This window comes from Harmonia axyridis, chromosome 1 (genome assembly GCF_914767665.1).
Source record: "Harmonia axyridis chromosome 1, icHarAxyr1.1, whole genome shotgun sequence".
Classification (NCBI taxonomy): domain Eukaryota; kingdom Metazoa; phylum Arthropoda; class Insecta; order Coleoptera; family Coccinellidae; genus Harmonia; species Harmonia axyridis.
This window is the reverse complement of record NC_059501.1, coordinates 12535763-12563343: the sequence shown is the minus strand read 5'-3', so window position 1 is coordinate 12563343 and position 27581 is coordinate 12535763. Positions and strand designations below refer to the sequence as shown.

General features: G+C 34.6%; 1 protein-coding gene across 2 annotated transcripts in view; it reads left to right on the top strand.

The window, feature by feature from the left end:
* The window catches only part of LOC123674726 (nephrin), a 368531-nt gene that overhangs the window by 326982 nt on the left and 13968 nt on the right, over positions 1–27581 (top strand). For both annotated transcript variants that reach the window (XM_045609779.1, XM_045609768.1), the window contains exon 13: positions 11715–11966. In XM_045609779.1, coding sequence (XP_045465735.1) covers positions 11715–11966 — 252 coding nt within the window. The remainder of the gene's footprint in view (positions 1–11714; positions 11967–27581) is intronic.

Here is a 27581-nt window from a genome sequence, read left to right as displayed (position 1 = left end):
GCGATGGGATACAAACAAGTGGGACATAAAGAAAGTATTTTATTTCATCCACATAATTCTTTCATATTAAAGTTTGCAATGAAATATATTATTTTTTCTTTATTTTTGTTTTATTTCGACAGGAAGGTATTCTAGTTTGGTAAAATAGTATTAAAAGTATATTTATGACGAATATCGCATAATCTAACGAAAATAATGTTGAAGATACCCCAACAATACTCATAAGTTTCCATAAGTGAAAAATAAAAAATTTCCACAAATTAATATCCTCGGGGAAAAATACATGGAAAATTCGCAAATTATAATGCTTAACATAAAACTATGTTGTGAGCTGAGGTCAATATCATTAATTGTTATCAATATTTTTAAACAAATTTTTCCTTCTCGTGTTAAAAATGAAAGAATTCATTAATCTAAAAAATATGTAGTAGGTACATCAAATTGAATGACAATATGAACAATAGTTCAAGTAGTTGAGTCTTACAATTATTCTCTATGTTCCATAATTAGCGGTGAAATATAATTTCCTTCAACAGTTGCGAATTAAATTACTTTTCGTAACTACCCTTTTTCAATTTTAATTCAAAGAGCATGAAATTTAATTGGAAAAAGCAAATTGAATTTCAGGAGATCGAAACTATAATTCAGAATAGAGAATTTGAAATTCAGAAAAAGAACTTTATATATTCAAAAACGGTAATTTGTATTTCATTATAGCAATTTGTAATCCAGAAAAGGAAAAATTTATATGATTGATATGAAATTGTAATTCTGAATTGGTTACACGTTCCTCGGAATTAATAAAAATGAATAGCCCATATACTATGTAATACCTGTGTTGCATATTGCACTGGTACCCCTCACTCACATTTGTTAGTTATCTGAAATACTTCTGAAATACAATATTCTTTTTCTGAAATAAAATCTGCTCTTTCTGAAAATCAAATCAATATTCTGAATTACAACTTTATTTTTCTGAATTCCAATTTCCTAATCTGAATTTCAATTTCGTTCATCTGAAATCAAATTAACTGAAATCCATTTTTTTTTCTGATTTATACTTCCTCATTTTAAAATTCATATTGTTTCCTCTTCTGATATTGAACATTGATTTTCTGAACAACAATTGCAAAAGGTGTAGTTACGAACAGAAGAACGTTTCGAAGAGTCAGCGAATCTTAAAAAGTGTCACTTCAATGTCAAAACTACAAAAACCGCTTCTCATTGTTCACCTCTTAAAGCGACATGAAAATACACGCAGCTCTTAATTTTCGTTAATTTTCCGCTGTAAAAAATGCAAATTCAACATGAATACTGATTGGCTGTTGACGTTGTTCGTATTTTTATGAAAATTTCGCGGCATAATTCATGCTCTTCAAACTTCCTGGAAAGAGAATTTGAATAATTGATTGAACCAGTATGAGTTTGAAGTTGGTCTCCTGATGTGTTGTATGCAATGAAGCAGTCCCGAGTTTGTTGATATTGCTGATGAAACTTTGAATTAGGGTCATTTGTTTGTTGAGCACAGCGAAAATGAAGTCTTGCCTGTGGTGTAGTTGGCACAACTGGATGTACTACTAATATGATTAGTATTGACGTGAAATATTTGTCAATTGAACGGGAATGGGAGGAGAGAATCGAACTGAACACATACAATATTCCAATATTCCACGAAATTCTATTAATTACGTTCGAATAATTTTGAAGTGTATATTCCACTTCTCATTTTTTTAAGGCTCATTTTCTCTATGATTGAACTTTCATGAAAGTACTTTTGTGGTTGTTTCCAGAAATTCACTTTTACCGCCAACCCTGCAGATAAGATAATTAATTTGCAGTTTTCCAATAAGGGGTTTCATTTTGAAAACCCCGCTTCCAGGACAGCTGTCACTTTTGAGGCTTCAAGCTTCCGACATTTGACAAGTCAATACTACGCCATTACTAAAAATGGAAGGATGCACATTCCAACAATACAATGAAGTTGGTTAAATTCGCAACAAAAATGGTGAAAATTTTAGAGACTGTTCGCAAAACTAAAATACTTTTAGATCGTCGTGAAGCATCTTCTCGGCCGGCAATAGTGAAACTGGTAGAGAAATTTGAGCTGTTGGGACAAGTTAATGATAAGAATATACACAACTATTTGCGTCGCTCAAGAACAATGCAGAATATTGCTGTTGGAGCCTGTAGTGTTGACAAAAACTCAGGTTTGACCTTTCGTCGTCGATCTTGGGAATTAATGATTTTAATGGCCATAATTGTGATATATTAATGTAAAGGGTGTTTTTTTCAGAACTATAGAACTTTAAATTGCAACGATAGATTATTCGATTGACATGAATTTTATTTATCCGCAAGATAATCTTGTGGCATAACATTTTAAATATGATTTCTGGCATATGACCGCCACTGCTGGCTCGGATGTAGTCCAATCTGGACGTCCAATTTTCGATGACTTTTTCCAACATTTGTGGCCGTATATCGGCAATAACACGGCGAATGTTGTCTTCCAAATGGTCAAGGGTTTGTGGCTTATCCGCATAGGCCAATGACTTTACATAGCCCCACAGAAAGTAGTCTAGCGGTGTTAAATCACAATATCTTGGAGGCCAATTCACAGGTCCAAAACGTGAAATTAGGCGGTCACCAAACGTGTCTTTCAATAAATGTATGTATGTATGTATGTACGTATATTGTCTTTATTTCCAACTAAACTTACATTAATTAGAGAAAAACAAACAAAAATACGTGTTGAGCAAGAAATATGGCGAAGTCCAGATGAGTCCCCTAGGAGACTCCCTGATCCACTCAACCATTAAATCGATTGTGGCACGAGCTGTGTGACATGTTGCGCCGTCTTGTTGGAACCACAGCTCCTGGACATCATGGTTGTTCAATTCAGGAATGAAAAAGTTAGTAATCATGGCTCTATACCGATCACCATTGACTGTAACGTCATAGCCCATAAAGCCCACCAAACAGTCAGTTTTTCTGGATGTAACGGTGTTCCGACATACACTTGAGGATTAGCTTCACTCCAAATGCGGCAGTTTTGTTTGTTGACGTAGTCATTCAACCAGAAGTGCGCTTCATCGCTAAACAAAATAAAATGGACGTAGTGCGCGATACGTATTCCGCACAGAACTATTATTCTCGAAATGAAATTGCACTATTTACAAGCGTTGTTCAGGTGTGAGTCTATTCATGATGAATTGCCAAACCAAACTGAGAATAAATCACTTGACAGCTGTTAAATCAGTCGCCATTTCGAACAGTAATGCCAACTTAAAGTTCTATACCTCGAAAAAAACACCCGTTAGATGACGTTTATTTTCAACAATACGGTACTACGTGTCTCACAAGGAACGAAACAATCGCAATTTTCCAAGAAAAGTTTCCTTTAGACTACTTTCTTTAGGGTCAAGTAAATATGAGGTCTATGCCATGTTCCACAATATATTTAAGACCAAAAATATGAAATTCGTGAAGTTATCGAGGACATCCAGCCGCAAATGTGTGAATTGGTCACAGAAAATTTCATGACAATGATGTGGTGCTGCAACCGTAGCTGTAGTGGCGCTTTGGCTGATATTTTCCATCGTTAATTGCATACCTCTCTTTTCACAATGAAATAGTCATTCATTGGTTCATTTTTTTTATTTCAAAATGACTTCTTATTGGAAAAACCCCTCAAATAGTTTGTATTAAAGGAAAGTTGATTGGTTAATGAAAAAGAAGCAATTTATCGAATTAAATTTTTTCGTATTCAAACTAAGCGGCCTTCGTATTTTAAACTATCAAGCCGATAAATATTCCAATAATAAAAACTTTTCACTATTGGTTCCATCGAAGCGTCAATTTGGGTCCTATGAATACAAAACAAGAACTACATAAAGAAAGTTATTCTAAGAGATTTTATGAGAATTTTGGTCAGAAATGGATTATCGTACAATTTCGTTGTGCAAAATTCATAAATTTTTCACTTTTGGACAATTTACATAACATTGTTATTAACTCCTTGTTACATTCAATTCCATTTTAATTACAATATTTAAGATAATTCCGATTATCAAATCGAATCCCTTTTTGAAAATAGTAAAACACCATTTAGATTTTCAAAATGAGACAATAAACATAAGACATCTAAAAATACTGGTGTTTCCACTGGTTAGATTTCGCTTGAGATAATTCAGCGTATTTCAGGTAGATCCCTCTCTTTTGGTAGGTGGCGCTATTAAAAAAAGCATATTTTTCATGGAAACGCCAGAGAAAATACCATTCCTTTCCATGGAAGAAGCTAATTAATGAAATGCTGCTGATATTTCCATGGAAATAACAGCGGAATTTGAGGTGAACAACATATAAAACGATGTGGAATGCAAGTAAAGTAGATCCAATATACCTAAATATAAAGTTCCAAGAATACGAATATGAGCAAGAATCGAATGGAACTGAATTTACCTCAGTGCCCTCCCGAATTTCTGGGAATTGACTGTTACCGCAAAATCATCGCCTTTATCAGATAGATTTGGAATAAAAGACCACAAAGATTTCGAATCTCTCAAAAGTTTCACCGATTCACGATAATCAAACAAGGCATTCGCCGGATTTCGAACACAAAAAGAATTTTCATCAATCTTAACGGCTCTCTAAACCTTGCCATTCGCTCCGAAATGTTCCGATTTTCCTCTAAACGACTCTGTTTCTATCCGTGTACTTCCCCGAAAGCAACATTTCTTTCATTCCCGTTATTTTCAACACAGGAAAGCTGGCGTGATATATTTCAAGAGGTGTACATTGCCATAAATTACTCCTTCTGGCTAAGTGGGAGTTGAAACGTCAAGTACATTATTTTACTAGAAGTTAACTGTCAGAATTTATGGATCATGCGCTGCAACTTATTGCCCTTGTTTCTTTCCACATTTAAATGTTTCGAACATTATAGAATATCAAAGATGTTAGGAAAATGCGTGGATCACAATGGTGGCTTATGAAGGCGACAAAAGTTGAACAAAAATGTGAAGGATTAGGCAGCAGACTAATGGAAAAATTTTCACCTATTAATTGTTCTGAATTTTTTGTTTGCTGTACAATAGTACCTCATGAACAAGAAAATCTATGTTTCCAACTCAATTATTTGACTATTTTTCGAGAGACAGGGTGTCCAAATTGGAAATTGGCATTCCTGTAAGTAACTATTTCTGGTGAGAGAACACTTTTGTGCGAAAAACATGGCTTACACATAAGGTTATAATTTTAGACTGGCTCAAAAAAAAGTTATTGCTAGATACGATGAGTCAAACATAATTCCAAATGAAATTCGTTTAGTTCATAATTCATCCTATAATTGAAAAGTCGTCAGTGGAATTTTCCAAATTTTTGTCATTACTCTTAGTTCAAGTACACTTTAATAATTTCAAACAATATTGGCTTTGTTATGACCAGATTTCGAGGTACACAGAGTAATATATTGAGGTTATATATTCTTATATTATATTAAAATATATATTATTATTTATTATATGGGTGATATATTACTGAGTATCTCAAAAACTGGTCATAGCAGAGCCAATACTGTTTGACCATATAATAGTGTACCCGAACAAAAAGCAATGAAGGCCTTTTGAATTACAGAGTGAATTATGAACTAAACCAAATTCATTTTGAATAATACATATTTGACTAACCCTATATCTAGCAATGATTTTTATCAAATGGAGTCTGAAATTATCACCTTATGGGTATCTAAGCACTATTTGTCACGCAGAAGTGAGAGAAGATCTTTTCCTACGAAAAATGTTACTTCAAAGAAATGCCATTTTTCCAACTTCAATACCCTGTATCTCGAAAACTAGTCATAGAATTCAGTTGGATCTGAAGACTTTCTTTTTCAAGAGGTCAATATTCTACAAAATACAAAAAATTCAGAAAAATTAATCGGTATCAATTTTGCCATTAGGTCCTATCGAAATGTAAAGTTCTGGATGATTTGTTTTCTTTTCGGTTGGTGTTAATATTTTGTCAGTTTGAATTATATTTCTAACAAAATAGTATATATCAAAAAAAAAAAATAACGATTATCCTAGGCCTGTATGTGAGACCTCTTGGAATTTATTTCTCAAATATCTGGGCATCATGACTCATGAAAATATTCAAACATTTTGAACGTAACCAATGCTTCACATGCAGAAAAATCATTTCTACGTGAAAAAGGTTTTTTTGAATACACCCTGCAAAAAATCATTACGTAGGACGTAGGGCTAGAGCTTCTCGAAAAATTAGGGGAAATTCGACGAGAAACTCCGCCTGGGGATCCCGGACATGTATACTACGTGATATCAGCCATAAAAAATATGCCCGATCCTACGCCACTCAATCAAACCGTCCATGGCAAGGCACGGTTAGCCTTAAATACAAGGGATGGAACAACGTTCATTTATAACCCGGACGGAAGCTACGTGATAATTGGATACGCTGCCCGAGGATAGAAAAATCAGCCTTATTCTTTTTGATAAAAAAATATGGCCCATTTGGGATTTATTTTCCTACATTGTTATCATTCCAATCATTTAATATATCAAGACCTCCCTGCGTTGTAATGGATTTGGGAGTAGATAAAGTTGGGAAAAATGGACCATGATATTACACTTTCGATGTCAGGAGATTCATCATAATCAGGGTGTATAGCAGGCTGTGCCAAATTGGACAATGATTTCAGTGCTTGAGGCTTAATTTCTGTGATGAAATTAATGGTTCAATCTAAGTTATGAAACATTCTAAATTCATGTTTTTCAATGTAGAATTATTTGTGTTATTTAAATACACTATAATAATGTCATACAGTATTAGCTTTGCCATGGCCAGTTTTTGAGATATACAAGATAATATATTAAGAGGGGAGACCGTTATTATAAAAGTTATCAAAAAGTACAATGAAAATATTATACAAAGTAACCTTAAGATGGCGTTCACTTACTGTTATTTTTTCATTGTAGGATGAAAGACATTGTACAGGGTGTCCCAAATTCGATGCTCACAGAGAGCATCCCTAGAACTATAAGACCCCGAGGAAAAAATCTTCAACAATCCTTTTCTTTAAATAATAAGATGAATTGAATTCGTTTCGAGTTTCTAAAAAATGACTGTTTCAAATATTTCACTATATCTTGGTTTCTTTTCAAGATGTTCGAAAAATTCGGGGTTCTTGAAGATTACTTCTCTGAGTTTTATAGTTCTTGAGATGATCTCAGTGAGCATCGAATTTTGGATACCCTGTACAATATCTTTCATTGTATAATGACCAAATAACGATAAGTGAAGATTTTTTTTATGTTTTCGACCTTTATATCCTTAGCGCAACTATGATTACTTGTAAGTTTTTCATATAAATTTGACCAAAAAACATGTTTTTTTTATCGTTATTCAAGAGCTACTTTCTACCGGTAATGCCGAATTCAATTGTAATTTAATTTGATTACTAATATACTATATAATGGATGTATAATGAAAACGTGTTAGGCACGGTAAGAATAAAATTATGCATCTAGTCTCACGTGACACGTAAAGTGTCGAGTTCTGCTATCTAGTTCATGAATCGAATGGTGTGAAACTTGTTGAAATTAACAACCATTGCCTTGACATTTGAGGTTGAAAGTTTCCTTAATAACCGACAGTTAGATTCAGCAGACTGTTCCGTTGTATTTATTTTCAATATCAAAATCATGAGTGCCAAGGTTGAACATGTAGGAACGTTAATTTCAACTTATATGCTAAATAGGTCAGAGAATCAGTTACTGATCGATCAGCCAAGCTGAGGAATGACACCATACGATTCAGCGAAAAGTCCGCCGAACTCAACTGTCAACATATGTCAACATATTTTTTGTAATCCTACATAAAACATGTTTCACTCGAAATTATATCGTTTTCATCACTATTGATGGTGATTTCTTACTTTATTATACATTCATTAATCTGAGAATTCGGAAAACTTCTTTAATTTCAATACACCCTTAACAGTTAAATAGAAATAGGTGAAGGGTTGTATGAAATAATAGGTTGATAAGTAGGAGAAGGAGGATTTATAGCAATTTCGAAAAATTTAATATTGTACAACTATTTTCCAATCAAAATTATGATCAAAATATTTCGATAGTTTTATACATTCAAATTCGGTGTACCATATTCATCTTCAAAAAAAGAAATATTCAAAGTTGAAAGGTCACATTTTCAACCGAACGAAAAATATATGTCATAATATATTTTTGTTGGAAATTAGTCAGTAAGTAAAAAAGACCCTTGGCTTTTAGGACCTTAATGACCTATATGAACGAATATCAGACAGATTTCTACTATCATCCAATGATCATTAAGATTCGTGGAAATCCCTCGATAATTTTTGGCGTTGAATAAGGTCAGCATAAAATTTCTTGAAATTGAGGAAATATGTACCCGACGCTTCCGCCATTTTGTCACTATAAGAATATCAATTTGTCAGTAAAAACATTAGGAAGCACTGACATGAAGTCAAGAACCTTCTCTCGTTCATACGTCAATTATGCCCTTGAAGACCACATAATTATTATCTCCTAGGTACTCTGTTGGTTTCGGTTGCTTGAGATTATTCAATAAATGCAATTATTTTATTTCGATCGAGTCTGTATTACAAAAATCAAAATTTCAAATTGTTTTATTCATGGATCCCCTTTTCAGATTTTTGCTATTGAACAACTTCACCGCAATAATCAAAATGCAAAACTACTGAAACTGAAAATTTCAAGTCCATAGTTCTTTTTTCAACAACAAATTCATTGTGACCACATCAAACCTCCAATAGTTTTTACAATATGTCTTTGAAGTAGGATTATTACTACAATAAAGAACTGTTCCCCTCTGTTAGCCGCATACCATACGAAGAACTCAGTCCAATGAACGTTGTTTGAATTCCTTTTCCACCGAGGGTATCTGCTTCAATGTTTCCCTTGATAACTTAATGAACAGGTATCGCAACGCAACTGAATGTAAGTTTGATGCTATCTGCCATCAAGAAATTCCACAATAACTGATATTACGAAGAGAATAGTTGTTGAGCTGAAATTAAACAACACGACTCAAGTTTGACAATGACTTTCCTGAGTGTAAAATACGGAACTTTGGGAAACGACTACAGCAGTAGAATGAACATCTGTGTTGGAGCTTTTAATTTCTATATTTTCAATAGGGAACGCCAACTCTTTTAATTCCATGATCACGGTTCAGTAAAAGCCACAAACAAGGTTAGGAACCTGAAGTAATAAGAGAAGTTTTTACTTTTCCCTGTTATTTCCCACATACCAAGCGATTTTTTCAAATTGTATCAGTCAAAAATCTCGAAAGGAAACATGTTTCGAATGAAAGATTGAGGTAAATGATTCTGAAATCGAGTTTGTTTTAACCTTTATATATTCGTTCCATTGATCATTCACATAAAATTTTAGTTGTTAATTGTCAAAATATCCCTTGGAATAATGGAAAACGTTCTGAGCATAAAGATAGACGGCTTGACAGAGATTTCTACTAGATTTCAAATCTTCTTTCAATTGATACATTCTTGTTAATCAATGGAATGTATTCGAAACTAAAAACAATAATTTAACATTTTAAAGACTAGGTTCAGCAGAACACGTCTGAATTCCATGTGAATGATTAATGGAAAGGGTACGTTAAGATCGTTCAAACGGAAAATTCAAACTCGAATATTGAACCCTGATGTGACGATTCGTGAAAAATTGTTCGTACAAAACTTTTGTATTTTTTCTCCATAGAATACGAACCTGCAATAAAAACAGGTGCTCTTATTTGTAATTCCCAAGGTGACCTCGTACCCCCGATAAGGGGGAATAAAATGGAAGAGATTTTGGCATAAATGAACTTCCCCACCAAAACCATGAAACTTTCATTCGAAACATTTATCGGTAAGCCGTTTCCTTTTCCTTTATGTTTAGATTGTTCGTTTGTTGAGCACTTCATTCATTCCTCATACAAATTCCTCAAATATATTGCTTCTTTTGCAGCTTCACTCATCGCCATATAATCGGCTTCAGTGCTGCTGAGTGTAGTACTCTTTTGTTTGAAACTTTTGCAGGAAATGGCTCCACCCGCTAGCTTAAGCTAGCGTACTACACTCAGCAGCACTGAATCCGATTATATTGCGATGAGTGAAGCTGCCAAAGATGCAATATATTTGAGGAATAAGTATGAGGAATTGAATGAGGGTCTGGATTCATTTAAATTATTCATTATTGACAATCAATCTGCTCAAAAATTAGCATCAAATTCTGTATATCATGGTATAATAGGATGGGGAGGTGTTTTTGACACACACAAGAGAATGTTCTCCAAAAAAAAATATCCTCAAAGTAATGTACAAAAAAAAAGTACATTCTCTAATGACAGTATATACAGTTTCGCTGAAGTATTAGATATAAGACAAATTTTTACTCAAAGGATTATCTTGCATATCAAACAAAATAAAATTTCCATCATACAAAAAGAACACAAATACCCTACGAGAGCTGGAGACAATAACGAAAATTATGAGAGACCCAGAGCAGAAAAAAGAATAGGACAGAGATGTAGTGAATATATAGCTGCAAGATTATACCCGATCGTACCAAAAGAAATAAAAGAAATTAATAATAAAAATAAATTCAACAAAGAACTAAAGAGATGGCTGATTGAACAAGACCGAACTGAGTTTCATAAAATCATAAAATAAAAACTGATGAAGAGACGTACCTATACCGACTGAAACAGGGATCACTTAGAGTTGGAACTTATTTATCATTTATTATGTATAGTTGTTAGTTTTTCAGTTTTTTTGTTGCCGTAAATAGGGAATAAATAATAATTTGAATGCTGTAGGTACACAGTTGTTACCTCAGGGTGAATAACTCACTGCTTTATATTCTGTAGTTTATTTTGTATTTGTACTGAATAAACTCTATTCTATTCTATTCAATAGATGTTAGGTACCATTTTATTCTGGAAACGGTGACTAATAAAGTTATCAAATTATAATACTTGGCGTCATCTGATATGACGGAAGAGATTTTAACGAAAAGTCTATCCACTGTCAAACATAAAATGTTTGTGGAAAAACTAGGTTTAGTTTAGTTGTATAATTTGTTCATTTCTTCTTAATTTCGATAACTGAAAAATTATATTTAATAAGTGGGGGTGTTGAAATATAAGAAATATTACTTCGAGTTCCTGTAACTTTATTTGCTTATGTTCGTGTTGAACACTAATGTTGAGTAAAATCTATTGAGGATAGTTTTTATTTCTCCTACTTTTGATCTGTTATTGTACACAGAATGTATTTATCTATGATTTGTATCAATGACCGTTGTTTAACCTCTCTCTTCTCTCTTGTAACTACTCGTAATAAGTGTTCATTTAAAAATAGACTTTATAAAACGCAGAGTGCATCAATAAAAGCGAAAGTCGACAGACAACATCCCTAACAAGACGCACACCCTCTTCCCAACAGAAACAAAATATCAACAGTAAAACAAGACATCCGTCCGTTTCGGAACGACAACTCTCAACCACCCCTTCCCCCTTGAAACGAGCGTGTTGGGTCCTTCTGTTTTTAGCTCAAAGGCTTAGTGTCAGTCAGGTGCTCGGCCGAACATTTTAAAGCCCCATTTACAATCATTATTTTTACTTTCCAGTCCTGTCCCCGGCCACCAGGGATCAGAACGAGCTGCATCCAGTCCTGGGCATATTAGTGGGCCTGGTTTGCGTCCTGTCGCTGCTCGCCATCATAATACTCTGGACTTTGCGTCTGAGGGGGGTCAGGCGGAAGGGATTCCGCCTCGGGTTCCTAACCGGCAAGGAGAAGGCGGCCATGTCGCTCAGATCGGAATCGGAGGACCTGTTCGAGAAGGACGAGAAGAACCCGGATGTCATTCCGACTAACAAAGGTAAGGGGGTTGTTTGTGATGGGATTTGGCCTTATGCATGCTGATGATGTATACGATAAGGGTACGAGGGATTAGGCATTGTAGGTTGTAATTCCGGCCTTGCTTAACTCGTCGCTGCCGTGCTTCGCCAGATAAATTGGGCTTTATTTCAATTGGAGTGATTATAAGGAGAGGGGTCCACATTTGTTGGGGATTACGGGAAAACGGAGTTCACCTCCCTGATTCATTTAGTGACGCGGTAATCGAATAAAAAAAAGGACGCGTGATCAGTTTCGAGGATTTTTTTTTACCTGGAATTCGGTTCGAGGTGGAGTTGGGATTATAATCAGTTGGTATTAGGGTTTGCTTCCTCTTCAAGTGATGAGCGGTTTCAAACTGAGAAATCTTATATTCTATTGTCAGCTTTTTGATCTTCATATAATCTTCAAAGTTATCTACAATAGAAAGAAATTAGAAAAACACGAGCGATGTAGTCTTAGTCAGTAGTAGTAGATTAAGAGTTTTTTTTACGTATAAAAAAGGAAATTATAAATTCAATATAATTCTTAGACGAGATGTGACAAAAGGATGACCAGATAAATTGGGCTTTATTTCAATTGGAGTGATTATAAGGAGAGGGGTCCACATTTGTTGGGGATTACGGGGGAAAACGGAGTTCACCTCTCTGATTCATTTAGTGACGCGGTAATCGAATAAAAAAAAGGACGCGTGATCAGTTTCGAGGATTTTTTTACCTGGAATTCAGTGCGAGGTGGCATTGGGATTATAATCAGTTGGAGTTACGGTTTGCGTCCTCTTCAAGTGATGAGCGGTTTCAAACTGAGAAATCTAATATTCTATTGTCAGCTTTTTGATCTCCATATAATCTCCGAAGTTACAATAGAAAAAAATTGGAAAAACTCGAGCGATGAAGTCAGTAGTAGTAGATTAAGAGTTTTTTACGTATAAAAAGGGAATTATTAATTCAATCTAATTCTTAGACAAGATGTGACAAAAGGATGACCTGATAAATTGGGCTTTATTTCAATTGGAGTGATTATAAGGAGAGGGGTCCACATTTGTTGTGGATTACGGGGGAAAACGGAGTTCACCTCCCTGATTCATTCAGTGATGCGGTAATCGAATAAAAAAAAGGACGCGTGATCAGTTTCGAGGATTTTTCTTACCTGGAAATCAGTTCGAGGTGGAATTGGGATTATAATCATTTGGTATTACGGTTTGCGTCCTTTTCAAGTGATGAGCGGTTTCAAACTGAGAAATCTAATATTCTATTGTCAGCTTTTTGATCTTCATATAATCTTCAAAGTTACAATAGAAAAACATTGGAAAAACACGAGCGATGAAGTCGGTAGTAGTAGATTAAGAGTTTTTTCACGTATAAAAAAGGGAATTATTAATTCAATCTAATTCTTAGACGAGATGTGACAAAAGGATGACCAGATAAATTGGGCTTCATTTCAATTGGAGTGATTATAAGGAGAGGGGTCCACATTTGTTGGGGATTACGAGGAAACGGAGTTCACCTCCCTGATTCATTTAGTGACGCGGTAATCGAATAAAAAAAAGGACGCGTGATCAGTTTCGAGGATTTTTTTTACCTGGAATTCAGTTCGAGGTGGAATTGGGATTATAATCAGTGGGTATTACAGTTTGCTTCCTCTTCAAGTGATGAGCGGTTTCAAACTGAGAAATCTAATATTCTATTGTCAGCTTTTTGATCTTCATATAATCTCTAAAGTCACAATAGAAAAAAATTGGAAAAACACGAGCGATGAAGTCAGTAGTAGTAGATTGAGAGTTTTTTTTACGTATAAAAAAGGGAATTATAAATTAAATCTAATTCTTAGACGAGTTGTGACAAAAGGATGACCAGATAAATTGGGCTTTATTTCAATTGGAGTGATTATAAGGAGAGGGGTCCACATTTGTTGGGGATTACGGGGAAACGGAGTTCACCTCTCTGATTCATTTAGTGACGCGGTAATCGAATAAAAAAAAGGACGCGTGATCAGTTTCGAGGATTTTTTTTACCTGGAATTCAGTTCGAGGTGGAATTGGGATTATAATCAGTTGGAGTTACGGTTTGCGTCCTCTTCAAGTGATGAGCGGTATCAAACTGAGAAATCTAATATTCTATTGTCAGCTCTTTGATCTTCATAGAATCTCCAAAGTTACAATAAAAAAAAATTGGAAAAACACGAGCGATGAAGTCAGTAGTAGTAGATTAAGAGTTTTCTTTACGTATAAAAAAGGTAATTATAAATTTAATCTAATTCTTAGACGAGTTGTGACGAAAGGATGACCAGATAAATTGGGCTTTATTTCAATTGGAGTGATTATAAGGAGAGGGGTCCACATTTGTTGGGGATTACGGGGAAACGGAGTTCACCTCTCTGATTCATTTAGTGACGCCGTAATCGAATAAAAAAAAGGACGCGTGATCAGTTTCGAGGATTTTTTTTACCTGGAATTCAGTTCGAGGTCGAATTGGGATTATAATCATTTGGTATTACGGTTTGCGTCCTCTTCAAGTGATGAGCGGTTTTAATCCGAGAAATCTATAATATTCTATTGTCAGCTTTTTGATCTTCATATAATCTCCAAAATTAGGAATACACTAAGGATGAAATCAGGACCTTGAAAGATTGTTACGTGTAAAAATGAGAATTATAAATTTAATCTTATAATTTGACAAGATCTGACAAAACGGTGACTAGATAAATTGGGCTTCAGTTCAATAGGAGAGTTTATAAGAAGAGGATTTACATTTGTTAGGGGTTCAAAGTAGAGAAATCTAATATTTTTTTATCAATATAACTTTTAAGAGCTTCATTATTATATGTTGAAACTGAATCTACTCATTCTTTCGAAAAATGAACAATATTCTCTCTCGAAAAAAAAAGTTCATATCCACAAAATTTTTCATTAAATGTGAACTGAAATCATCAAATGACATCCTTTCTCACAAAGCACTCATCTGGCATCAGGTGCTTTTGAGTTCTACATAATATTATATAAAAGATGTGGTTGAGTATTATAATGTTATTATCCTTCAGATGATACGATCCTCTTCTAAATTGACGAGTGTATATTTCACATATACAAACTTATTTCAATCCTAGACTTATCTCTTTTTATGGAATATATTAATTCCCTGATTATGTTGTCACGGAAATACTGCATATCTTTTTCGCTTCTAGTATTTTCTCTGGTTCAGGTGACGCAATCAACATAAAATTTTGCATGATGTACACATCAAAGTCATAGACAAACTAGTTTAGTTAGTCTATGATCAAAGTAATCAAAATTTTCAAAGATCCCTAAATATTCAAGGTTGCTCCCTTCAAAACTTGTGATATTTACGGATCGGAGTAGCATCACAGAATACTTTTATTGTGACGAAATAATAGAACGTTATGATCAGGAAAGGCCGCAGTATGTGAATTGTTCCCTTCAAATTTTGTATTCAACCCAGTAATGAAGTAAGTCGACTATGAGTACCGGGGTGTTGTGGTATTGAAGAAAATGAAAAAGCCGATGAACTTGCAAAAAGGGTATCAAGGCTGACATCTGTTAGTCCTGAACTCTTCTGTGGGCTTGGAAAATACCTATACAAGGAAGTTTTCCAACAAGTGGAGACGGGTTCTCAAGAGGAATACTACAGGTCTTGCTCAGGCAAAGAAATTTGTGGTGCTTTCAGAAAACTCCTGAAGCTACCACGAGCTGAGCTTCGAGTCATGGTGGGAATACTTACAGGACACTGGTGGTGCAAATAGTAGTTGTACTACATGAGTAAGTCAGCAGATGAGATCTGCAGGCTCTGTGGAAAGGACTAGAAAAAGCCGAACACATAGTTTGCATATACCCGGGACTGACTTGCCTAAAAATTACACACATGGGAAAGTCAGTTCTGGATACTCACGCCAAGGCTCCTAAGGATGTCCTTCCTGGGTTTGTATGAATAAGTATTGTGGAGAACAAATGATCAATTTGGTCGCAGTTCCCGGTAGGCTAACAGGGCCGTAACTACCCTCGATTCAGTGAAAATAATACTAATACTTAAACCAAGGAATGATTTCGACTTTTTTATCAGGAATAATAGTAATCAATAAATGTTAAATGATGGGAAAACGATTGAAATACTCCACAAAGAGGCAAATAGTGAAATCAATTCAAATAGCGGAAAATTTGGAGGCAGCATAAACATAAAAAGGTAATTAATTCAATTATTCACCAGATTTTTGGAACATATGATTGCAGGTGAATTGATGCAACGAAAACATTGAAATTTGAATGCATGGGCATTTCCCGAGAACGTTAAAATCGATAGAAGCAGCGTTTGGAACTACTGCTTTAATCTGTAGGCGCGGCCTAATTGAAATGAGAGAACAGTAGTGTTGCAGGGATGGAGTAATACAAAATTGTGGATAATGACTTTACCTGCGTTATCATCTTCGACACCTTCAACTCGGAACCTGTTTATGGATGTATATGAGACCCCTCTCCAACCTTCCGTTGTTAAGTGAAATGAGTAACTCGTGAAAACTCTTCAGAAACTTAATTAAAATATCAATTTCCGCTCAGAACGGAATACACGTATCAAGCCTTCCCAATAAATCCAAAGAAGTGGCAGTCCCTCTCAACTCAGCAGCGTCAGAGGGAAAACTGCACCGCCAATTTTCTCGAGAAGATGAAAGAATGATGAATTGGCTCTTAATCAGGTTTTCCAGGCTTACAGAAATATAAAACTTGATATTACACGAAGCTGAATTGAGAAGTGGCTGGAACGAAACCGAAAAATTCTGATGGAAGGGAAACAGAGAATTCAATTTCGTTTTCATGATTCAAACGCGAAAAAGACCTCATTTCTGATTCTGGGTTCTAGTTAGTTTTTCGGAAAATTGGTTACCGAAATCTGAATTGTTTCGTTCGTCTGAAGTAACACTACGTATTTGAAGTGTTACAATTTCTGTAACTTGATATTCGGCTGAATGAATCTAGCTGAAGCTCATAGTAATAGCAATGTCAAGATTTCCTCATTAAGTGTGATTCTACTGGTGAATATTTCAACATTAATTGCAGATGACAGATAACATTTGGGTAAATAATTAATGTGGAATATTAAACCATTAATAAATCTGAAACTAATTTATCTAGAGCCTTGTGGTAAATAATATTTCATTCAGTACGACAATGGTGTCACAGTTTTTGAAATTCATGATTCTGCTTAAAAAATTTCAGTCAATATGAACAGACGATTTTTCAAATACTAATTGAACAGTAGCTCTGGACGACGAACGAATATTCTTATTCGATTTTTGAATTCTTCACATTTCATAACAGTGAAAATTCAATTTTTTTCCTCACACAGTTCCAAAAGTTCATTTTTATTTATAATGATTAAAAAGATATAATTAACCCTAATAAGTCATATTTTCAGATCAGTTAAGGATAAAATTGAAACATGAAATGAATAAAACATGCAGTAGAACTTTGTTGTGGAATGAATTTTGAAATAACGTAAATACCTTATAAACGGTGTCCCGAGAAGAATGCGACAAACGAATACCATAAATTGAGGTCATCATGGAGGACCCGTATCAAGATGTTTCAATCGCCTGAGTGCCTGAGTTGGGGATATACATGGTGATGTTCATCTTATGAGTGAAATTTTACATTTCGATAACTCTTTAACTAATCGACTGAATAATTTCAAATTTTGAAGTTTTGTCACCTTTTCCTATCGCCTTCCTTCAATTTTTCTGAATTCGAGTAAATCAGATCCGGACTAGGAAAATCTCAGACTTTTCCTATTTTCGTAAATATTGGATCACCCTGTATCAGATATTTTCAATTTATTTGCTGTTTTTGTTCTATTCTTTATCCAGTTTGTTGATTAAAAGTTTTCTTGAATAATTTGAGGAAAATTTAGGTGAGACATTTGTGAAGAGTGAAACAACCTCAATTTTCGAAATGATTCTACTGATAAATTCAAGATATCTTGAACTATGAAATTTCTTTCATGAAGAAATGTTTATTGATAAAATTTTTATTATGAATTTATTCTTTGTGGTTACGAAAACGGAAAAAAATCATGATATCAACATACAGGGTGATTCAATGTTCAAGAAAATAGAAAAGGTCTTAAATTTGTCAAGTCCGGATCTGATTTACTCGATTTCAGAAATATTGAAGGAAGGCGATAGTAAAGGGCGACAAAACTTGAAAAATTGAAATTATTCTATGAATTTCTTGAAGAGTTATTGAACTAAAAAAAATTCACTCATAAGGGAATGTTTGTTGATCACCCTGTAGGACCGTGCCTAGCAAAGATTCAGAATTATTATAATGAATTGATTCTTTGTTGTTCCGAAAATGAAAAAAAATCATAATGTTCACGTACAGGGTGATCCAATACCCACGAAAATGGGAAAAGTCTAAAATTTTCCTAGTCCGGATCTGATTTACTCGAATTCAGAAATATTGAAGGAAGGCGATAGGAAAGGGTGACAAAACTTCAAAATTTGAAATTATTCGGTCGATAAGTTAAAGAGTTATCGAACTGTAAAATTTCACTCATAAGATGAACATCACCCTGTATATTCTAAACGAAGGCACTCAGGCGATTGAAACCTCTTGATACGGGTCCTCCATGATTACTTCAATTCATGGTATTCGTTTGTCGCATTCTTTCCGGGACACCCTGTAAAATTCCAATCCGAAATTTATTCCACAATAAAGATATGTATGTAGATTCGATATTGAAAAAACTAATTTACAGCGATTTGTAATCTCATTTCTCAAAGAAACATTTGCATTTTAAATTTCTGGTCAATGCATTTTGCAATTGCAGATATAAAACCTTAGAAGAATTTACAAATTCGTGTGAATCATTTAGGTATTATCTTCGTAGCAAATCGGCAATGTTCCTGCCTTCGGCTAATTCTGCTATCAGTGAATAATTCAAACGATCTTATAATTCCTGCAGTTACTTTGGTCCTTCGAGCCGGATCATTAAAGTTTCTCCCAAATAATTATTTCATCATTTCAAAGGGCCCTATTATAATTTTATGAGCTGTTATGCTGATTCCCTATGGCATTCGTGTTAAATGTGTTGTTGCCTTCCGTGGTTGAGGCCAAGGTCGTGTTTACTGTCGTGAAAATTCGTTTATACCTACCTGAATTCATGTTGAATGCATTCTTGCCTTCCGTTTTTTTTTGTTTTTATCATCACTACTATTTTCTCATGTCTGTCGCAAATCCCAAACGTTCTTACAAGAATTTTATTGTGACATTCATACGGATCGAAAATTTCATAAATTTTGCAACAATGATAAAGTTTTATGACATGTACAGTGCATCCCATTTTGGGTGAGACTGCCAGGTTTCTCGCTTGTTATTTAAGATAGAGCCTTGCGGTTTTCACGTTCGCGTCCTACTTTTTCGTGAAACTCAAGTTGGTCTAATTAGATTTTGCATAACTGTTTCCGTTCAAGAGATACAGGGTGATTTTGGAAATTGATAATTTTCGGACCCCTCCTTTATCTCCAAAGTTATTAGAAATAATGCTGAGGTAAAAACTACGTCTGAATCAGAATTTTGCGTAGAATCCAGTGGCGTACTCAATTTTTTTTAATGGAACAGGAACGTGAAAACCGCAAGGCTCTATCTTAAATAACAAGCGAGAAACCTGGCAGTCTCACCCAAAATGGGATGCACTGTACAGAAAAGCCCTCAGTCATGCAGCGGGATCTTTCGACTCATAACTATTGAACCAGAGAACATATTTGAATAATTTTTTGCTATGTCGCAGTCAAAAAGGCTAGTCTTCATGGATCGCTAAGATTTTTGAATTTTTTAGGGGTATTTATTATCTATATATTATGAGTTACATGACTAGGAAGTGAACTTATCTGCTTAGCTGTTATACTCTACAATGGTAAATTTTTAATATTCGTTTATCATTTCACTATTTTCATTGAAATATAAAAGACAAAAAAATATAACAACAGCTTTTTTGACTGGCTGACTATTCAGCAAGTCTCTCTTCTCTGAGGCGTATCGTTGTTTTCCAGTTTCATAGGCTCATAGTTGGTATGTGTAAGTTTGTTCGTTTTAATGATTTATTAGTGCCATCAACTTGAAGGTCTTGCAATTTGTTTCGTGAAGCGTCCCCTTGAACATTTTCCAGCAAAGATTTGCTAGTATACTTCGTGTTCAGTTGATGATCCTAGAAACCATAAAAATGGGTACGAAAAGGTTTTTCCTGAAATAAAAAGAAATTTATTTTACATCGGTTGAATCATGAAAATGGGTTTTGATTCCCCTACATTAATGTTCATTTACTCGAAATCTAACAGTAACTATCAGAGGAGAGAAAACCCCGAATGGCTTATATAAATAGGATATGAGTTTTTAGGAACCAAAGCTAACTGCAGAAAATAATGTATGCTGTCTCAAGGGGCAAACTCTGCAATCATGACATAAAAGTCTGTTCGGGAAACGAGCACTCTAAAATATAAATTTCTAAAATTATACTACTTGAAAATATTCACGGTACTTTTTGTCGCAATACTTTTTTATAATTATAGGTCTGTCATCCGGATGAAATGAAAATATTTGAATTTTTTTTGTAATATAAGGTGTAGTAAGAAAAAAACATCATTTCTTCACCAGCAAAATTGTTCGTCATAGACAAAAATAGATGGTAGCCTCTGGGTGCCAGGTCTGGACTATGAGGTGGATTCATGAGAACCTTCCAACCAAACTCCTGGAGATTCTGACGAGACACTATCGATGTGTGTGACCTGGCATTGTCCTGATGGAACACATTTCCTCTCCAATTGGCCAAAACTAGCCGCTTCTGGGAGATTGCTTCCATCAGACTGATCAATAGTTGACAGTGCAGTTCCGAGTTAACAATTGTGGCGTAGATTGGCAGCTCATAGTAGATAATCATCCACCAATCCCACCAAACATATAGCAAAATCTTCCTGGCCGTCAATCCTAGCTTGACCACCGTTTCCGCCGGCTCAACGCTTTTCGACCACGACCGTTTTCGCTTGACGTTGTCGCACTCATCATCATCAATCACCAACCGCTTCGAAAATGGGTCGATTTTGTTGCGATTCAGTAGCAATTCGCAGAAGAAAACTCGGTCCATGAGGTATTTTTGCGTTAACTCATATAGTACCCATACATCGACCTTCTTCATGAAATCAGCATCATGCAAATGGTTCCAAATGCTTTTTTGTTCAATTTTTAGCTCTTGGGCAATCAGAAGAGTGCTGACATGACTGTCGGACTCGACAATGTCCATGGTTTTATCGACATTTTCGACAATTGGCCTTCCAGTGCGTGGTGCATCTTTGACTTTGAAATTACCGGAACAGAATCGACGAAAACAAATTTGCGCCTGATAGGATGTAACAGTATCAAGACCATAATCACAATCTACACAAACTGAACTGTGTCAACTAATCACAAAACTGTCCAAAAAGTTTTTGTTGTCCGAAATCTCATATTTCTAACGCATTCTAGTGGAACCCGATCGGACTTATACAACGCAAGATACAGAATACTAAGACCATCTACACTGCGCAAAAGAATTAACGCACATTATGGAAATCTCGAATTTATTCTACAACTGAAGGTGTTCTCAATGATTATTATTTTTATCAGAATTATGCATGCATTAGTTATCCACTTTCAACGTTTTTCTTCAATACAGATATCTTTTCCCAGCAGGAATAAAAAAAGATGAGATTATCAGATTTTGAATGTATTGGCTCCATTCTGAAATCAGTTGTTTTCGATCAATTCTAGTGATCAATAGTTTTTGTTTCGTTTGATTTTCTACACTCGATCGCTATGCAACGCGAAACACGCAATTTGACACAAGAGGAATGTGCCCAAGCGGTAGTTTTGAGAGAAGAAGGGTGGACATACACAATAATTGCAGAAAGGTTTGGAGTTTCCCATACAAGTGTGTCCAGAATGTTGCAGCGATTCAAGGAGACAGGTATGAATGTCCGAAGACCAGGACTGGTTAGACCACGGGTAACAACTGCCATTCAACAACGTTATTTGAGAGTTTCTTCGTTGAGACAACGGTTTGCAACCGCTCGCCTCCTTCAAAATCAGCTTGATCAAACTCATGGGATGCAAATTACCACTCAGACAATAAAAAATCGCCTCAGAGAATATGATTTAAGACCTTGTGTCGCGGCAAGAGGCCCAACTCTTACCCCAGCCCATCGAAGGGCGATTTCTTATTGTCTGAGTGCTAATTTGCACCCTATGAGTTTGCTCAAGCTGATTTTGAAGGAGGCGAGCGGTTGCAAACCGTTGTCTTAACGAAGAAACTCTCAAGTAACGTTCTTGAATGGCAGTTGTTACCCCTGGTCTACCCTGTCCTGGTTTTCGGACATTCATACCTGTCTCTCTGAATCGCTGCAACATTCTGGACACACTTGTATGGGAAACTCCAAACCTTTCTGCAATTCTTGTGTATGTCCACCCTTCTTCTCGCAAAACTACCTCTTGGGCACATTCCTCTTGGGTCAAATTGCGTGTTTCGCGTTGCAAAGCGATCGAGTGTAGAAAATCAAACGAAAGAAAAACTATTGATCACTAGAATTGATCGAGAACAACTGATTTCAGGATGGAGCCAATACATTCACAATCTGATAATCTCATCTCTTTTTATTCCTGCTGGGAAAAAACATCTGTATTGAAGAAAAAAGTTGAAGGTGGATAACATATGCATAAATAATTCTGATAAAAATAATTATCATTGAGAACATTTTCAGTTGTAGAATAAATTTGAGATTTCCATAATATACGTTAATTCTTTTGCGCAGTGTATTTGAAAAATAATGGATTTCTTTTAACTACACCTCATACGTTTAAAATTTCTAATCCACTGGCAGAAATACCTTTCAAGTCAAAAAGCTCAGCATCCTCAACCTTTTTAGTCCTAGCCTTTCTGGAATCCGGTTCCTCGATACAAGAAGGAAGAAAAACCACATCAGTCTACCGGCCCAACACCGCCGTTTCCCTAAATCAGAAAGAACCGGACTAAACCCCGGAATTGTCAAGATTGCCATTAGATAACGACTTCTTCCGGAAAAGGAGATGATTCGTCGAAGGAAAAAGTTATCTCGCCCATCTAACCTCTTGAACTTTCTTTGTCTGATATTGAATCTCTTAAGAACTTTAGCTCTCATTCCTGATAAATAATCATGACAACGTAGCTGGAGCTGCTGCGCTTCACAGGACAGAATAAATTACGTTTGCTCTCCAGTTACAGAGATCACTCAGCTTCCGGCATGATGAATCCCCGTCATTATGGCGGGAATTTAGGAGCGTTCTTCAATTTCCGATTAAACATTCGGATTGAACATCAGGCCATTAGACTCTCCATATAGGACGATGCTAATGTCATTTGGTTCTAGGAAGATATAAATTTTATTAGTTTTTTTCATTTTCACTCGTATCTTGCTCAACCGTTTATTCAACAGTAAAAACACAAGAGCTTTTTTCATAGGATGAATCTGATAAAAGAAAAGCTCGAGTGTTTTTTGGCAAGATGAATTAACGACAGAATATATGGATGAACAACAACAATAATTATCTTTATTAATACAATAAAATTCAATTATTTGAAAGTACAATTATTAAATACACAACTGCTATAAATTGTTTGCTTTGGTGTACTGATTTGAAAATTTTCTTCTGTAGTATTCACACATGTGGAATATGAACAAATACTTTCATCCATTTCATTTTTTACTAACCATTTGCTGTCGGTCAATTTTTTCGATCCACCTTGTGCCGTCTTCGAAAATATTGAATTATATTCAAATCTATTTGTTGGAATTCCATCGTGGTTTTTTCTTCTTTAAAATGGTATATTTTACAGTTTACAGCTTCTGCTCCCCTCCAAGCTAATTCATAAGAAGCTATATGAAAAAATCTTCTTCTTCAAAAGTTATGTCGACAAAAGGATTAAATTTAGTATTGTACTCACAGAAATATTTTTCTTGTACCATCTTCGCAGTCGAATTCCAAATTGATTCAACCGCATATTCTTTATAATCATCTCTATTTTTCTTTTTGATATTATAGGCCCAATCCTTTAATATATTTGCTACTTCGTGAAATGTAATTATTTCGGACAATTCATACATTCGAACTTGAAAAAACTCCATAAATTGTCTCCAGATTGAAACTTTTGTGTTTTTTATAGATTGCGGTATAGATTTCTCGATATTTGTCGTAATTTGCTCAGTCGAAACTTCACCAAAACGATTCATCTTTTGGGTTTTTATATCAACAAAGTTAAATAATTACCAAACCGATTCAAAATAAAAGCACTATATGTTTAAAATTCAAAAACCTGACACACTAATCAACAGTTTTACTAGATATTGAGGAAGAGAAGTTTTTATCCGATAAAAAAGGATGCACCTTTTTTATCGATGTCAAAGTGACAATAACATTTCAAGGTATATGACATTTTAACATTGGAGGTAATTTATCGAAGGAAAGATTTCGTTTATTCCATCCTAACTGAAAGTGATAGTGATAGTACTCATTTTCATTAAGAATAATTTCATTGGGCTGCGGCCCAGAAAAAGTTTGTCAATGGAAAGAACATTATGTCCCTAATGGATTTTCGTTTATTATTGATAACCCAGCATCGTTCATTGCTTCGATCGGCAACTTCAATATAAAAAGAATTTATTGGGGTTGCTTCTCAAGTTTAACCACAAAATTCGAATTTTATTGTCACCAGTTCAAGTATTTGAACACGTGTCACTAAAATACGAAGTCACCGATGGATGGTGGGATTGCTCGATCATTAAAAAATATGCAATTATGATCATCGGAAAAGGTTCCGAAGTTAAATTTCCGATTGAGTAACAGATTTCTCAAACGTCAATCTGTGTTAACATCATTCAGTTCTTATGTTGATCGGAGTGATGACTCTTCGACTGATTTGAAAAAATTCACAAAATTATATGAAATAGATTTTTATAAACATTCAATGAAATAATCTTTCAATTCTAGATTGAATTAGAGATGTGAAAGAAGGAATTATCAAGAATTCCTTCAAAACCCCCTATTCAAAACTTGGTACAATATCAGTAGTTTCTAAATATGATGTGCAGTTATTCCCTACCATATCAATATTAGGTATGCAAAAGATTTTGTCTCGGATTTTGTACGTTACCACTATCGACGTCTACCGGTCTACGTCGGAAAGAACTTATTCTGCCCTCAAGAGACTAAAAACGTATTGAAAAAAAACATACAATTGAAAGAGAGAGATTAATTTTCAATTCAATATTGAGAGTGTATAAGATGTATTCAGTATTTATTTCGACCTTCAGTTCATCCTCCAAATTAAAAGATGAATTTTTCATATTTAATTTCCATACAACCGACGACTTACACTAAGCCTAAGTCTTTATGAAAAATACAGTGTAGTTTGTGAAATGCCTAATTCCCAAGATCGACGAAGAATCGACAAACCTGGGTTTTTCGTCAACACTATAGCTTAGAACAGTTGTCAGTTGTTCTCGAGGGACACATACGGTTTCGTACCTTCACATCACTAACCTGTCCCAATTTTCTCAAATTTTTCCACTAGTTTTACTAATTCCTACCGAGAACTTGCCTCACGATGACCAAAAAGTGCTTTACTTTTGTGACTACAAAATTTCCATCAGCGGGCTATTCAAAATGAAACCACTCTTTGGAAAACCCTTTATAAGGCTAAATATTGAATTCCTTTGAATTTCACGTTTGTTATTGCACAATGCATATCTACCATATGACCGAATGAGGTAAAATTTCTATGGAAATATTGAGAATTTTCGAAAAATGTTGTAAAATGCAATGAAAAATTATTTCATCCCAAATTCATTTGAAATTTGAATGCAGAATGGAAAAAGGAACCTATGAAGCATGCATATATTATTTATATATGCATTTTCGTTTCCTCGAGTTATTTTTCTAAAAAAAGTTGTGAGTGAAATTGTTTTCTATGTTTTCAAAACATGTCACAAAACATGAAAGTTTGAATTCAATATAGTGAAATAAAATTCTGAACTAATATTCGTTTCCTAAATAGATAATATACAAGTTCATAATAGTCGAATTTCGATCGTATATAGAAAATCAAAATTTAATCGAATAGTGGTCTCTTCAACGAGCTATTATTTATTTGGAATATCTATTTTGACATCAAACTTCAGTTTATATACTTATCAGAGCAACCGCATAATTTGATTCGAACTAATTTAATGTGATAAATTGATCGTTTCCCAAAATAAATCTACATATATCCTCCCTTCAGTTGGAGTTCTATGAACTAAATCGAATGCATTATTTTCGAATTGAATCTGCGTATGGATTGATGCAGAAATTGGTAGCGAATTGAAATAGTTATTTATAATGTATAAATGCAGAAGGCATTGATATTCTGCCACTAGTTCAAAATTCAATGAACGATTATTTTATATTATTTCCTCTAATTGGAATGAATAATAACAATAATAATTGTGCTTTACAAAGGCCAATTAAAATATTTCCATAATTAATATTGGTTCGCTGATGATTTCAGAACGATCAAATTTAAATGTTGCATTTAGATAATAATTTCAAGCTTTTTTCGAAATTTCAAAGACCAGAGAAAATTCAGGAAGAATATCGATAAAGAATTACCCAAAACTTTTACAAGCAGAAAACCGAAAGAGTTAGGGTTTCGAGTGCAGATAACAATAACAATAACAACAATAACAATAGTTTATTAATCCTGTAAAACAAACGAGTGCATAGGACAAGTCAGAGAAAAACATAATCAAACAGTTTCAAATGAGTCACAGAGATAATCATTTACACAATAATAACATTTTTTCAACATCAATTCTTTTACAACTTTCTTAAATCTATTTACATTAAGAGATTTTATATAATTTGGCAAATGGTTATACAATTTGATACACTGATACAATGGCGATTTTTCAAATTCACTGGTTTTATGCTTAGGGATAAATAATATTCCCCCATTCCTTGTATGGTAACCATGAAAACTAGATAGTTTTTTTATTTTATTTTCATTCTCCTTAGTATAGGTTAGACATTTGAGAACGAAAATTGAAGGCAATGTAAGAATACCATTTTCCAGGAATAAAGTCTTGCAAGAAGTGCGTGGACCCACTCTAAAAATCATGCGCAGGATTCTCTTCTGTAATATAAAAACTCTACTGGCTCCAGAAGAGTTTCCCCACAGAAGAATATTGTAAGACAAGTGGGTATAAACAAGGCTGTAGTAAACATTAAGTAGTGACCCCAGAGGTATTGAATCTCTGACTCTACAAATTGCAAAGAAAGAACTATTAAGCTTTTTGCACAGAACATCAACGTGCAAACCCCACCCCAAATTTTCGTCAATGTGGATGCCCAGAAACTTAGTGCAACTTTTTGCAGTGATGGTAGCATCCAGATGACGAATGACCAAACTACGATCACTTTCACCGATCGAAAAATGTATAACAACGGTTTTGTCAACATTGACCATCAAATTATTGGTACGACACCACGTTA